Raw genomic sequence first — 15,746 nt, 5'->3', positions numbered from 1 at the left:
GATGCTATTCCATCGCTTCAAAAATTGGTGATTGACGCTGTTCCTCTCAACACCGTACCTTCCACAAGTCCAACGATGAGAAGAAAATCAGTTTCAAAGAAGGAAAAATCATCACGAACGAGTATAAATCCTTCATCTCCCTCCGCGTCAATTAAGAAAACGAAGAAGAAGAGCAAGAAATCGCGAACTGAATCAAGAAGGGCCTATACAATGTCTGAACTGTATAATGATCCATTGCCATCAAGTGATGTTCCTACACCTGTCATTAATCCTGCAGAAGAGAATGTTGACACATCTGGTTGTTCCTGAAAATCCTGAGGTTGTAATTGTTAATGAAACAACTGTGAGTGAAAAGTCTATTCCTGCAAATTCTGAAGCTAGTGTGGCTAGGAGGACTAGAAGTAGGGCTGGTAAAGGTGTAGAGACTGCTAACACACCTGTCCAAACACCCAAACCTTCTAAGGCTAGAAAAGATACTGGTAAAAAGCCTCTGTATGGACCTCCAAAACCTGTCAGTAAAGTGGTTCCTAGGACTGAAACTAAGAAGAGAAAAGCTCCACCAAATAGTGACTCTGATTTTGAGCCAGAGACAGATGTTGCTGCATCTGGCAGCACATCTAGGAAGAGTATAGGAAGGAAGAAGGTTCCTCAAACTGTTCCCTATGCTCCTCTGGATAATGTCTCATTCCATCTAGAAAATGGGTCTGCAAGATGGAAGTATGTGTATCACAGGAGGTTAGCCCTGGAAAGGAATTTGAAGAATGATATTCTTGAATGTCCAAGTGTGGTTGAAGCTCTTGAGTATGCTGGATTAATGAAAACTGTGGTTGGGTTGGACAAGTGCTATGATAGGCTTGTCAAAGAGTTTTTGATTAATGTGGCTGCAAACTGTAATGATCCTGCAAGTCCTGAATACAGGCAGGTATTTGTTCGTGGTAAATGTGTTAAGTTCTCTCCAACTGTGATCAACCAATATTTGCAAAGGGATTCTGAAGAAGTGGCTCCTCTAAAAGTCACAGACAATGAGGTCTGCAAGGTCCTCACAGGTGGCAGGATTAAGGTATGGCCAAGCAAGGCAAAGTTGGCTGCAACATCCCTCTCTCCATTTTATGCTGTTCTGAATAGGATAGCTGCACACAATTGGGTCCCTACAACCCATTCAGGTGATGTAGCCAGAGGATTAGGAAAGTTCATATATGATGTGGGTACCAAGGCCAAATTTGATTATGGATCTTATTTCTTTCAAGAAACTTTAAGTCATGCTTTGACCTGCTGTTGAGAAGCCAGTTGCTCTCCCTACTCTGCTATGCAATATCATCCTTGAGCAACACCCAGATATACTAAGGAGTACTGATGTTCCTTGCAAAAGGAAAGGGGTGTTGGTTATTGAGCAGAGACTGCTGGATGGGACAAATGCTGCAGTAGGTGTTGGCACATCTGTCCAGGCTGGTCTACTTTCAAGGAAGCAGATGATTGCTGATCTTACTGAGACTAGCAGAGCTCTTGAGGCCAGAAAACTGAAAATAGATCGTGTGATTGAGGCCCTCAAGGCTGAGGAGGCTGCTGAGACTGCTGAGGGTGAGCCTGATGGACTAGAAGGAGAAGGAACTAGTGGCTCTGAGGATGGCTCTGAGGATGTGATGGAGGACTCTGATGAAAGTTCTTCAATATGATTTCTGATGTTTCCTTATATTTGTTTCTAATGTACTTTTGGTGTTTCTTTTGTTGCTCCTTTATGGGAAAGGCCCTGGATTTCTAGCACCTGTGTGTGCTCTATGGTCTGTAATAATTGCACCCTGACACTTCTATTGTCTGCTACCCTATGATTTCCTATGCATGATGTTTGTCAAAATTGTGGCTAAAAAGGGGGAGTAGTGTGCGTGTGTGCCAAGTGTGTGGACAGATGTTCTCACATCTGGTGACTGTTTTTGTGCTAATGCTCGTATGCTCGTATTGAGGGGGAGTGTGAGTAATATGCATGTACTGAGGGGGAGTAGTGAATATTCTTTCCAATCTGGTGTATGTATGCATGAATTCAGGGGGAGTGTGAGTGATATTATCTCTTGATCGCCTGAATATGTTTGATGACAAATGTTGTGCCAAGTGTTATGGCACCTGACTATTGAGTCCACTATCCACTATGACTGAGAATTTATTTTTCTCAGATGTTTATGGGAATTTATTTTTCCCTGTTGTTCTTATGGTGTATGGATGCGCGTTAAACTATTAGGAGTTTATTTCTCCTACTTCTTAGCATCTACTATTGGGAGTTTATTTCTCCCTTGTGTTGTTCCATGAGGCTAGTTGTGTTTTTATTCCGTTGTTGCATTGCCTCTGATGCTACTTATCTCTCTTGGAAGTAGTTTTATTATGTGTTACTTTCTTTCCTAGTTGTGTGATCATGTTGACTCAAAGGAAAGGTAATACTGTATCTCTCTATATACTGGTCTAATATTGTTTTAGCCAAAATTTGCCAAAGGGGGAGATTGTTGGGTTTTTGTATATTGGCTACATTTTGCAAAAACATATTTTAGCCAAGTGTTGAGACAAATGTGCTGACCCCAAGTGTTATGACAAATGTTGGGACACTTTGGAACAACACCTGACTCTGTTCTACGCGCGCCAGCTAGATGTTATTATTTTCTACTCAATCTTTTGAAGATCTGTTTGAAGAATTGTTTCAAGGTTTCTTACAGAGGAAGGCACACGTGTTTAATGTGTTTCATGAGGCAGCCAAACCCTAGTTTTATTTTCCAAAGGAATTATATTTTTGGAAAATATATTTTTGCGGTTCAAAAATATAACTATTGTTTTCAAAAATATATCACAGCTGCCGCAATTCTAGAAGCCCTAATTTTGTCTTGAAGCCCAAGTCATTCTACTGCTATAAATACGAAGGCAAGCATATGGTTTCAAGTATCTAAAATCGTGTATTACAAAGCGTGTGTTTTTAGGGATTTTAGAGTGTTAATTGTGAGCCTTTCTTGTGTCTCATTGATGCAAGCTTAGGACCTGAGTTTATTGAGTTGTAAGTGTGAACTTCTCCTAAGCTTTGAAGTACGGAGATTGTTCTATTGTGTTGTGTGGTTTACTCGCAAGCTTTTAAGCAAGAGTGAATCCTAGTTTCTTAGGAGTGTGTCTCCACCTGTTGTGATCGTGAAATTGAATAGCAGCGCTGTCTGTGTTGCTAAGGTGGGAATTGGGACGGGGTCTCATATCTAGGAGTTCCTAGGTAGAAGTGTCATTGGGTAGTGATTAAGTGAGAAGTTGTAAACGGGTGAGTTTAGCTTCGAAGTAATACTGCTGATAGTGGACTTCATTCCTGGATTGGTATCCCCCAGAGTAGGCTTTAGGCTGAACTGGGTTAACAACTCTCGTGTGTCATTTACTTTACTGTTTGTATTGTTTTATATTATTTGCTCTGTTTATAGACAAGTGTTGGCGCACCCGTAACAACATCTGTCTACAACAGACAAGTGTTGCTACACCTTGAGCAACACCTGTCCACTGTGTGCCAGGAATTTCATTAGTGTTTATAGTCGTTTTTATGGTTGTTGGCCAATTTTAGTGTTTGTAGTCGTTTTTATGGTTATTGACCAATTTTAGGGTCGTTTTTATGGTTTTTGGCTATTTTAGTGTATGTAGTCGTTTTTATGGTTTTTGGCCTATTTTATGGTCGTTTTTATGGTTTTTGGCCAATTTTAGGGTCGTTTTTATGGTTTTGGCCAATTTTAGTGTTTGTAGTCGTTTTTATGGTTTTTGGCCTATTTTAGGGTCGATATATGGGTTTTTGGCCAATTTTGGTGTTTGTAGTCGTTTTTATGGTTTTTGGCCAATTTTAGTGTTTGTAGTCGTTTTTATGGTTATTGAAACCCTAGGAAAAACCCTAGTTCTGTTGAAACCCTAGGAAAAACCCAAAATATTGCTGAGAATGTTTTTGTGAGCAATAATCCTAGTGTTCCTGAGAATATGACAGTTCCCACGAATGTCATAACTGATGTTGCTGAAAAACCTCAAGAAAAGGTTGTTGTAACCGATGTGCCAACCGATGTTGAGCCACCCTCTATACCAACTGATGCTGAGAAGGATGTTGAAGCATCCAAAGGAGGTTCTAGCCCACATGCTAACACTGCCACTGGGTCGTTTGACAGTGGATCTAATTCTGAAGCTTCCACTGAAGAGGAAGTAAACAAAGAAAGTACTCCTGAACATGTGGCTGATTCTGAGCCAGAAAATGAAGCTGGTGAGGATTCTGAGAAAACCACCAATGAAGAACAGGACATAGTGGATGTTGATGATGTCCCCTCTGAAGAAGATCTGCAACCTCCACCTACTCAGAAAGGAATTGGGAGAAGACTGAGAAGCAGGACCACTACACCTGCACCTGCTGTTACCACTACCCCTGTTGTCACCAAGAAAACAAAGGATACTACTCTGAAGCCTGTCAAGTATGGTCCTAAGAAAAGTTGGAGCAAGTCTATACCTCCTCCTGAGAAGAAAAAGGGTGTGCTGAAAAGGAAGAGTGCACCATCAAGTGACTCTGATTTTGAAGCTGAAAAGAATGACTCAAGCATCAAACCTCCTGCTAAGAAGGCTATGTCTGCTAAGAAGGCCATGCCTCAAGCTGCTGCTCCTGACACTGAAGACTTCCCTTGTGACAATGTTTCATTTCATCTTCCATCTTATGCTCAACGATGGGGAATAATATGCAGAAGAAGATTGGCTTTGGAGAGGGAACTAGGCAAGGATATTCTAGAGTGTGAAGAGATTGTGAGCTTGATCAATGATGCTGGATTGATCAAAACGGTGTGGGGCTTAGGCTCTTGCTATGAGAAGCTGGTTAGGGAGTTTGTTGTCAACATTCCTATAGGGTGTGACAATCCCTTGGACAAAGAATTTCAGAAGGTATATGTTCGAGGAAAATGTGTGACATTCTCTCCAAGTGTGATCAACAAGGTGCTGGGTAATGCTGATGATCCTCATCCTGACATAGAGGTATCTGACAATGTGGTCTGCAAAACTATCACAGCTGAAAAGGTGAAAACCTGGCCAAAGAAGGAGAAGGTACCTGCAGTGAAGCTGACCCAAAAGTATGCTATCCTGAATCGTATTGCATTTGTCAACTGGGTTCCTACTACTCATGCTTCTGATATTGCTACAAATCTGGGTAAGCTCATTTATATGATTGGTACTGGTACTAAATTTGATGCTGGTCAATATATCTTCAATCAAGTTGTGCAGCATGCTAAGACTTCTGTCACAAAGCAACCCATTGCATTTCCAACTTTGATCTGTGACATCATCTTGTCCCAACGTCCTAATATAAGGCATGAGGGTGAGACTGCTAAGAAAAGGGCAACTCCTCTGGCCATTCATCAGAAGCTGTACAGTAAACAGCATGCTCCAGATATTGTTGGACCATCAAATGCTGCTGCTGATACTCCTATGACAAGGAAGGAGATGATTGCAATGCTGGAAGCAAACTGTAAGGAGTTAGATGAAAAGAAGTTGCAGTTTGAAAGAATGATACATGCTCTCAGGGTTGAAGAGGCTGCAGCTCAAGTAGCTGATGCAGGTGATGATGACACTAGTGCTGAAGAAGAAGCTGACTCAGATGCTGAAGGAGAAGAAAGTGATTCCTCCCCAAGTGCTTCTGTGTAATTCTGATGTGTTTTATCTTTTTCTGGATTTTTTTTGTGTTTTGCAAGTCTGTGGGCTGAGCCCTGAATTTAGCACCTATTTGCACTGCCTTTGGATATTATTTGTTCCCATTTTGTCTATTTTGTGGCTAAAAAGGGGGAGAAACTAGTATGACCCTTGCATGTGCCATCAGATGCTGGATCATCTGAATATTATTTTATGCATGTGCCATGAACTAAGGGGGAGTAAGATCTTGGTACTCGCTTCTACTATTGAGGGGGAGCAATATTTTTCTACTTAGCACACGATGTGCTACTGCATGTTGAAGCATCATCTGTCCCTGAGAATTCATTTTTCTCAGCTTTGAGGGAATTTATTTTTCCCCAGTGTTTCTTTTATGAGAATCTTATACTCTCTATTGGAAAATTCCTGTGAGGCTCTTGTGCTTATCCTTCCGCTGTTGCATGCCTCTGAAGTTCTAATTTGATACATGATAAATATGCTATTTTTTATATGAGGGGTTATTAAAACAAGCATGTTAAACTGTTCTACTTTACTTCATGACTGTGTACCTATGTTGAGTTGAAGAAAGGTAGCTTGTGTATCTCTCTAGAAAGGTTGAAATAATCTTAGGATGTTTTAGCCAAAAATTGCCAAAGGGGGAGATTGTTGGCGTTGTATGGTTGGCCTCATTTTGCTAAAACATGTGATCCGTCTTGATGTGGAACTACATGCTTCCACCATCCAGTATAAGCAAGATGTTGGGTACAATGCTTCAACATTGGATACCACATCCAGTAGGCCGGACTTGTGTATGTTGAGATCTCGCGCCTATGTTCTAAATATGGAATCCATAATAAATGTTCGTTTGTGATAAGGAGCGCTGTCACGTATAATTAATAATGGATCTCGTGATCAAGTTTTGTTTGCTAATCAGATCTTCAAGTTAAGGAAACAAAACATTTTAATTGAAGATTATTCCTTGAAGGAACCTTTAATCATGCTGTGCTATTGAAGCCTAATTGAAGACCTAGCCTGTGCTAGTGAAGGTTATTTAAAGAATGTTGACACCATTGTTCAAGTCACTAAAACCAGATTTGAGTCTTACAAAGCGTGAGTTTAGGTTTTAGTATTGTGTCTATTGTGTTCTAAGTCTTGTGTTGATTTTCCACTAGACTAGGAACTGTGTGTCTGTGCATTGTAATATCTCTGGAGCTTCTAAGCAAGGAGATAGTGTGTGTATACCATTCCAAAGCTTTTAAGCACGAAAGTGGTGTGAGTGTTTTATGAAGTGTGTCTTCACCTATTAAATCTAGAATTGTACGATCACAGTGGCTGTGGTCAAGAGGAGGTGAGCGGAGGTTCTCATACCTAGGTGTGTCTTAGGTAGAATATAGCACGGGTGGTGATTAGGTGAGAAGTCATAAACGGGAAGTTTATTGAGGGCTTCAAACTAATACTATCATAGTGGATTCACTCCTGGATTGGTATCCCCCAGAGTAGGCTTATGCTGAACTGGGTTAACAAATTACCGTGTTAATTTACTTTCAGTTTGTTTAGTTTATTATTCCTTGTGTATGCGCGGTTGGATGTTGGATCATTGATTCACGCATTAAAAGTGTATTATAGTGGTGAAGCGTTGAGTACAACATCTTAACACTAGTGTGCCAGAATTTCAATAGTCGTATTTATGGTTTTTGGCCAATTTTAGTGGTTGTAGTCGTTTTTATGGTTTTTGGCCTATTTTAGAGTTTGTAGTTGTTTTTATGGTTTTTGGCCTATTTTAGGGTCGTTTTTATGGTTTTTGGCCAAAATTAGTGTTTGTAGTTGTTTTTATGGTTTTTGTACTATTTTAGTGTTTGCAGTCGTTTTTATGGTTTTTGGCCTGTTTTAGGGTCGATATTTGGGTTTTTGGCCAATTTTGTTGTTTTTTGTCGTGTTTATGGTTTTTGGCCAATTTTAGAGTTTGTAGTTGTTTTTATGGTTTTTGGCCTATTTTAGGGTCGTTTTTATGGTTTTTGGCCAAAATTAGTGTTTATAGTCGTTTTTATGGTTGTTGGCCAATTTTAGTGTTTGTAGTCGTTTTTATGGTTTTTGGCCTGTTTTAGGGTCGTTTTTATGGTTTTTGGCCAAAATTAGTGTTTATAGTCGTTTTTATGGTTGTTGGCCAATTTTAGTGTTTGAAGTCGTTTTTATGGTTTTTGGCCAATTTTATTGTTTGTAGTCGTTTTTATGGTTTTTGGCCTATTTTAGGGTCGATATTTGGGTTTTTGGCCAATTTTGTTGTTTTTTGTCGTTTTTATGGTTTTTGGCCAATTTTATTGTTTGTAGTCATTTTTATGGTTTTTGGCCTATTTTAGGGTCGATATTTGGGTATTTGGGCAATTTTGGTGTTTGTAGTCGTTTTTATGGTTTTTGGCTATTTTAGTGTATGTAGTCGTTTTTATAGTTTTTGGCAAATTTTAGTGTTTGTAGTCGTTTTTATGGTTATTGACCAATTTTAGGGTCGTTTTTATGGTTTTTGGCTAATTTTAGTGTTTTTAGTCGTTTTTATGATTTTTGGCCTATTTTAGGGTCGATATTTGGGTTTTTGGGCAATTTTAGTGTTTGTAATCGTTTTTATGGGCTTTGGTCAATTTTAGTGTTTGTAGTCGTATTTATAGTTTTTGGCCAATTTTAGGGTCGTTTTTTTGGTTTTTGGCTAATTTTAGTGTTTATAGTCGTTTTTACGGTTTTTGGGCAATTTTAGTGTTTGTAGTCGTTTTTATGGTTTTTGGCCAATTTTATTGTTTGTAGTCGTTTTTATGGTTTTTGGCCTATTTTAGGGTCGATATTTGGGTTTTTGGGCAATTTTGGTGTTTGTAGTCGTTTTTATGGTTTTTGGCAATTTTAGTGTATGTAGTCGTTTTTATTGTTTTTGGCCAATTTTAGTGTTTGTAGTCGTTTTTATGGTTATTGACCAATTTTAGGGTCGTTTTTATGGTTTTGGCCAATTTTAGTGTTTGTAGTCGTTTTTATGGTTTTTAGCCATTATTAAAAAATTATAAATAAGTAATGTGTAGACGTGAGACCCAATTAAGTACTAAAAAATGAATATCTCCATTGTGGCTCTTATAAAAAAAAAATCAAAAATTGGTCTGCGATATCATATTATGGATAACTGGCCTCTGCTGGATCAAATCCAATAATCTCATTGTTCACACCTTTATTTATATGGTAATAACAATATTCCTTTGTCAACAAAAACAATACCTCAAGCCGCTAGATTTGGTCTAGTGGTGAGGGATATAGGTTTTGGGTTCGATGTCCAGCTAAACAAAAAAAACAATACCTCAAAAAAAGAAGAAAAAAAATAACAAAACAGTGTTATATGTTCCAATAGATTTTCGAATAATCATCAAATAATCACCATCTTCCGAAAGATTGTCATACAATGATTATTCAAAAATAAATTGTGATGCAATACCTTACATTTCTTTTTCTTTTTTGAATCAACAATGCTTACATTTCTTATTACAAAACATTTTAAATATGTACATCACTTACTTCGTTGAACTAAAATCACTCATTAACGTACCATAATAAAACCTACTTTAATCTTGTCATAACAACCAGAAACTACTCTTTTCAACAATAATAATCCTTGTTCATAACGGTAATCTTGTTGAAACTGTTGAGCTGGAACGTTAATATACCAACTCAAATCAAATAAGAAAAAATGAATGTAATAATACACAAAAAAAAAAAAAATTACCAAAATATACACTAATGATAATAACGATTTTGGACTTTTCTCCAAAAGCCTCAAAACTTAATATAGTTTAAGGGAGGTGGTGAATAAAGGAATTGTATTGTATGCAGTAAAAATCTCATGCAGTCCCATAAGTTCTAGCACAACTGGCAAAAATGCCAAAATTGTTAGGCCGGACTTCGTGATCCGGGATCTCAAAATTATATGAGTTTAATTTCAGTGGATTACCACTTCATCTAAGACCAAAAAAAATCTCATGCAGGCATTTTAGATTAAAAATCAAAATCCTGCTCCATCCAACTTCATCGAACTGCCACTGATGTACCGAATGCATGAGATTTTGACTGCTTGGAATCCAAATCTGTGAATAAGCATGTAAAAGAACCCTCCGGTCCTACTGCTAACTACGCCTAAAGAACCTATCATTGCATAACTCATTTACACGAGCAGACACTTAAAAATGGAAGCGACAATGATCTCATTCATAATATGTGCTACAACCAGTTCAAGATCTTACAAAAATACCAGATCTTCGGTCATATATGGGTTCTATTCTGTCCTTGAACTTCTTCTACTACTCCCTAGATCACTTCCAAATATTTCCCTTTTGACGAGCAAAACCTGGCTGAAAAATGTAACGAACAAGTAAGGTTAAAGACAACAAGATGCCTCAGCATCAAGTGAGCTGGATCAGCCAGATAAGGAAGAAACTGGTATGCTCTAACAGTGGCAAATGCAAATGAGAGGGGCATTCTGTTTTTAAAAAGGTTAAAAAGGATTTCAATAATGTAATTAAGAACCATCATCTCTCAATTGGACATTACAAGATAAGACATTTTTATTTATATTGTCATGTTTATTATCAATTTACCATTAAAGCATGCAAGTAAAAAAATGTAATAAGTTGGGAGCTATGAATCACTGACTCTTTCACGGGCGGGCATTAGACACGACATAGATACAGATACTGTAGCGCAATGAATGTCCTAAATAAAGGAAACTTAGATACTGCTTATCAAAAAAAAAAAAAAGGACACTTAGATACCGCACATACAAATAAGATTTATATATTTGCTTTCTAAATAAAAGGTAAGATAAGGTAACTTGGAAATAAGCTTATTTTCACATGAAACCTTACGGAAAATAATCAGAAGATAAGATATAAATTTAACATGATAATGATCCTAAATAAAAGTATACTAGGACCGAGTGATCATTTCGCAATGAAGTCCTTACAAAAAATAATACGCAAATATAGTTAAAACAACTAGTTAAGTTTTAAGATGATTAGCCTCAAAATGACATATATATGACTTCACATTTCAATGAATAAAGGCTATGTGCCTCATATATATCAATTGATTTTATTTTTTAAATTTCAAATATAATATAAGTTGAGTTTTTTATAAAGTTATACTTTTTGTTATGTTAGGAGTGAATAAGAATAAGAAGTGTTCAGTCAAAGTAGGTTTCTACCGATTCTATTGGCTCGTGTCCAAGTGGTGACTGGGATGCATCCAAGCTGAAAGTATATATGTTTTACAACATTGTTAAGGGGTGTTAGACGAGTGAGGCATGCCCCAGAAATGTTTGTTTCTAAGACATGAGTGACATGCAACACGATAGTTTGGAGAGATGTTTGTGCTTTATAGTGGTTGGAAAAGAAGAAACAACAGACCTGAAGAAGCATGGATGGGTTTGCAGTAGGTTCAGAAATGACATGGCTTCTTGTTTTTCTCCCATTTAATGTAGCAACTGATGGGCTGTTAGCAGCAGTTATGTCCCAAAAGCTTCGTTTCTTGGCCATTGGTAGTGGTGATCGAAAACGATGACTTGGACTCTTTAACTCACCTGTGTTTACATTCTTTGGCCGAATGCTAGACCTGGTTACCACTCTCTTCCCTACTTCCCCTGCTGCCGCTACTTTTCTCCCACTTTTTTGTGAAAGCTCACGAATAACGTCATCTTTCTGCTTTATCTGCAAACTGTGATCCTTTTTCATTCTCTCTATCTTTGACTCCAGAGATTTCACTTTTTGATAAAGTGTTCTGACAGTGATGGCTATCGCCTCTCCCTTGTTCATGTTCTCAGGAGTAAGATAAGCTGCAGTTAATAAAGAGCGTCCAGCCCTTCGTTTTTCATTTGGTTGAACTGAAGTTGGGGGAGTGGAAAGAAAAGATGAAGCTGATGGTGGTGTTGGGGAAGAATATGCTGTCAAGGACTGTGCTTGGAGTTTCATGAGTTTTTGTTGTTTGCATGCTAGATGCATTCGCAATTCACGATTCTCCTTTTGCAGCTCAAGTACCAGCTTGGCCTGGTCTATTTCTGTCCCAGATATCGGTAATAGATCCTCATTTGCATCAGTTGCCTGCATCCATGTATAATAGGTTTCAGTTTCCATTTCATCATTCAGCATCAACAGAGTGAGTACCTTGTACCTTGAACTGATATGTTAACATACGCAGTAGCAAAAAAGTGTATAACAAAATATTATTCCAGAAAAACAAAATATTAATGTGTATAACAACAATTTATGACAGAACGTTAAGAAAATAGTCAAAAAATCAAACTATTGTGTCAGTGAAAGGTAGAAATGGTTAGAGGAATCAACCTTTGTTCGAATCTCCTTGGCTCTATCAGCCCAATGAAGGGTGTTTTGAGTTTCACCAAATGAAAGGTTACTCGGGCTTATGTTTGCAATCATGACAGTGTTGCAGGTTCCTCCTAATGAATCTTTGAGAAGCTGAGTAAGTTTTGAATTTCGGTAAGGAATGTGCTTCTTGCCCTCTACAAGAGCATTGATGCAGCTGCTTAATGCAAGAAGTGACCGGTTAATGTTGGCACCCTCAAGAGATCTAAGTGTTCTTTGATCTGTGGCAAGAGCTCTCTCTGACCCTGCAAGATCAATCAATGAGAGCTTTCCCACTCTGTGAACAATATTCATTGCAGCATCTCTAACTCGGTATTCAACCACAACCTAAATGTAACAAATAAGATAAACACAAGTCACAATCACAACATGCCAGGGGTTTTGCATTATTTTCCATAAACAACCTTCAAAATTGTACCTGCAAAACAGCATGGGAACGTGAAGATGTTTCATTTGCACGAGTTGGTTCTGTAGTTCTGTTACGGTTTCCTTGCTGAAGCAATGCCATTACCTGAAGCAGCAGGAGCAAAGTAAAAATATATATATCTATGAGGGTTCAAACAGCAATCTAAGCTTCCAATATACCAGAATGGTTCAGAATATTACTTCATCAGTGGAGTAAGCTTGGTATTGTGTAAGACCTGCTGCCACAATCCCCTGTAATATAGTTAGACAATGTCCAATCAGATAGTAATTTAATGGGATGCAATGAAAACAAGAGAGTCTATTGAGCAAGCAATATCTTCATAACCAACAAATTCACTTTCCATATATTTTATCTGACAGGGAGATGGCTAGTGTAATACGAACAAACATAACTTGGTAAGTAAAAAGAAATCCTTACACCTAGTATAGATGGGCTCTATAAATGTACAGTAAGCATGGGCTAAAGGTTTTAAATTGAACATTCTGAGGTATTGCGGCGGTTGTGGGTGAATTGCAGTTGTTGGGGCCTAATGCAAAACAATGCAATCTATGATTACAGCTTCATGGGGTTGCAGTGGGCGCATCATAAACGATTATTGGCATCAACCAATACCATAGAAAAATCATTCAATTAATTTCAAAGGCATGAGCCAGTCACCATAACATGTCACTCAGCAGGCATGAATTATCAGTAGCCTTTCTCTTGACCATTGCTATTTTCAATAAATAAATAAATTACTATTAAGTTATGAAAATGGACCTGTTTATCTTCTCTCAAAACCAGAGGTCTTCCAGGTGAAATCAAATCTCTTACAGTTTCATTATAAACCTCAAGATACGACAGATGAACAACATGGGTTCCATCACAACTTCTCGTCCTGATTTTACTGAAGAGATCCTTAATTGCCAAAACCATCACTCCTGGGCTTTCCATTGTACCAAGCATTGTGTAAGTTTTTCCAGCTCCAGTGGCACCATAACAGAAAACTGTCCCATTCTTCCCTTGTAGAACTGCTTCCACAAGTTCTGAGGTTCTGATAATGCAAAGTCAAATATAAATGAACGTTTGAGCAGTAAGATTTAGAATGCATGCAGCAATTGTCAAAAGAAGCGCCACACTGAACCCAAAACAAACAGAGATGCAACAGTGTAACAAATACTTAATATTAAAAGAACGATCTAGAGATACAATACAACAATGTAACAAATACTCAATATTAAAAGAACAATCTAACTCGTGAACCATAATCACAACATTTATTTATATGAATGCAAAGAAGCACTTATTATCGTATAAACACCTCGGTTTTCAGTTGTCACATCATCCGGATTCGACCTCAAAATGCATAGGTAGGGTTATTGAGAATACACCTAGACAGCGGCATCGTCTACTAAGTTGTTACATCAACACCTCACTTGTCACATCATCAGAATTCAGCCTCAAAATGCATAGGCGAGAAGATCATACATTTAGAAAATTTGGACCAAAATCATAGAGGGACGAAAACTAAGCTTACTTCTTTTTTATTTTATTAAAAAAGAGAAGGAAAAGTTTCCATATCAAAGCCCTCAATTGGAACCAATTACGGTTGGCACATATGGTTAGACCTTTCACTCACTCCAGTTGTAGTTGGGTTTTTGTCCGGAATTCTGCAGTTGGTAGGTTATACCTAAATTCCACTGTAAATCCTTAGTGAAGTCCAGCGGCAGAGCCAGATAATTTATAAAGCCGGGGGCAAAATCTCAGTTTTAAACAAAAATCTCAGTTTGGCATTGAAAAATCACAGTTTTCAACAAAAATATCTTAATTTTGTAGTAAACTAACCCCTAAAAATATCAGTTTTGCCCTAAACTAACCCCTAAAATACCAAAAAAAAATACCGGAGCCTGGGCAAGTGCCCGGGCTGTGGATCCGCCACTGGTGAAGTAAGTGGTTCTCCCTAACCTGGCATGTAGTGTGCCTCACCTAATCTAAATTTATTTTCATAAAAATAAAAAAGACCTCAGTTGGAAAAATCAAATCAACTATGACATACATTTAATTTGATCATATTATACTATATTTGTAAGATAGACAAAATTAGGAACATTATGAATAAACTGAACTCACGAGATAGAATAAACTTCCTGCTGAGTAGCTGAATCAGGAAAGCAAGCATCAAACGTGAAATGACCACCGCGAATCCTCTTCAACCTCAAATAATCCTCCGGACTGGCGAATTCCGTCAAATAAACATCACGACGATTCACAATCTTCACACAACACCTCGAACCTGTTTCCTTTTCCTTCTTCCCAATTGGCCTTACTCTCACAAACACCATTATCCTGTTCCCATTTTTCTCCATTTCAACCAACGAAAGCTTCTTCCTAGCCGCCACAACATTGTTCTTCACGTTTTCCTTATGATTCTCTTCTTGTTCTGGCTTAAAAGAACGGTTCTTGAGGTTGTGTTGCTCGTATAACAGTGTTAGGGCTTTCAATTTCTCCTTTAAACTTTGATGTGGTTGTTGTTGTTGTTGATTAGGGTTTGCATTGTTCTTTGTGTGAGATCGAGTTGAAACTGGCATTGTAATGTTTCTTGTTGAAATTTGTTCATCAAGTTGAAGAGTTTGGTTGAATCGATGAGTTGAGATTTAGGTTTTAAAAGCTCGTTTTTGTGATTGTTACACGATCGATCTCAGAGAGTGTTGTTGGCGATTGAAATTTCCGCTAAATGAAATAGATTTAGAAAATGAAATTGGAAAGTGTCTGTGGAAGAGGAGAAAAAAAGAAAATTATCGTTACTGGTTAGTATCAGTATTGAATTGAATTGTTCGTATGTAACGGTCAAGTGTGACCCATAATCGTAAAACATGTTTACTAAACCCTTGAATTAATTTATAAATATAAAATGATATCAAAATAAGATAGTATAAGTTGCTAAAAATAAACAAATTTCAATATCTCAAAAGAGTGGCCCAAAATCAGTAAAACGTCACTGGGTTTGGTCTAATGATGAGGGGTTTGAGTAGTATATTATAGATCATGGGTTCGATTCCTATCTCATTGTCAAAAATAAAATCTGTAAAAAAAAAAAAAAAAAAAAAAACTTAACTACTCTCTTACATTTAATTTAGGCTTCAAGTATAATTTGATTCATTACGTTTCCATTCCTTTAATTTTGTCACTAACACCATTTGAACTATACACCTATCAGTGTGTCCAAATGTCCACGTGTTTGTCCACATATGCAAAATGGTTGTCACATGTGACAAAATTGACGAAAATGACTAACTAAT

General features: G+C 37.6%; 2 protein-coding genes across 2 annotated transcripts; one reads left to right on the top strand and one right to left on the bottom strand.

The window, feature by feature from the left end:
* The first annotated feature begins 3,969 nt into the window (after nt 1-3,969).
* Nucleotides 3,970-5,661, top strand: LOC123914880. The gene has a single exon (XM_045966043.1). It carries the CDS (start codon nt 3,970-3,972, stop codon nt 5,659-5,661), a length of 1,692 nt encoding a protein of 563 aa, XP_045821999.1.
* A 3,813-nt stretch (nt 5,662-9,474) lies between these two features.
* Nucleotides 9,475-15,320, bottom strand: LOC123919084 (kinesin-like protein KIN-8A). Its single transcript, XM_045971307.1, has 7 exons — nt 14,578-15,320; nt 13,228-13,501; nt 12,648-12,698; nt 12,460-12,552; nt 12,003-12,368; nt 11,070-11,759; nt 9,475-10,016 (listed from the first exon to the last, which is right to left on the bottom strand). The coding sequence occupies exons 1-7, from the start codon at nt 15,033-15,035 to the stop codon at nt 9,978-9,980; spliced, it is 1,971 nt and encodes a 656-aa protein (XP_045827263.1). The 5' UTR covers nt 15,036-15,320; the 3' UTR covers nt 9,475-9,977.
* Nucleotides 15,321-15,746: the final 426 nt, after the last annotated feature.

Source organism: Trifolium pratense, linkage group LG3 (genome assembly GCF_020283565.1).
Source record: "Trifolium pratense cultivar HEN17-A07 linkage group LG3, ARS_RC_1.1, whole genome shotgun sequence".
NCBI classification, from domain to species: domain Eukaryota; kingdom Viridiplantae; phylum Streptophyta; class Magnoliopsida; order Fabales; family Fabaceae; genus Trifolium; species Trifolium pratense.
Note: the sequence above shows the minus strand (reverse complement) of the source record. Positions and strands in the feature narration are given on the sequence as shown.

Bases quoted from the DNA above. Each gene is read 5' to 3' on its own strand.
- LOC123914880 (XM_045966043.1), top strand. From the start codon at position 3,970: ATGACAGTTCCCACGAATGTCATAACTGATGTTGCTGAAAAACCTCAA.
- LOC123919084 (XM_045971307.1), bottom strand. From the start codon at position 15,035: ATGCCAGTTTCAACTCGATCTCACACAAAGAACAATGCAAACCCTAAT. The intron at 12,699-13,227 runs GTCCATTTTCAT...ACTATATTACAG, and splicing joins TTTTGAGAGAAGATAAACAG to GGGATTGTGGCAGCAGGTCT. The intron at 10,017-11,069 runs GTCTGTTGTTTC...TACATTTTTCAG, and splicing joins ACCCATCCATGCTTCTTCAG to CCAGGTTTTGCTCGTCAAAA.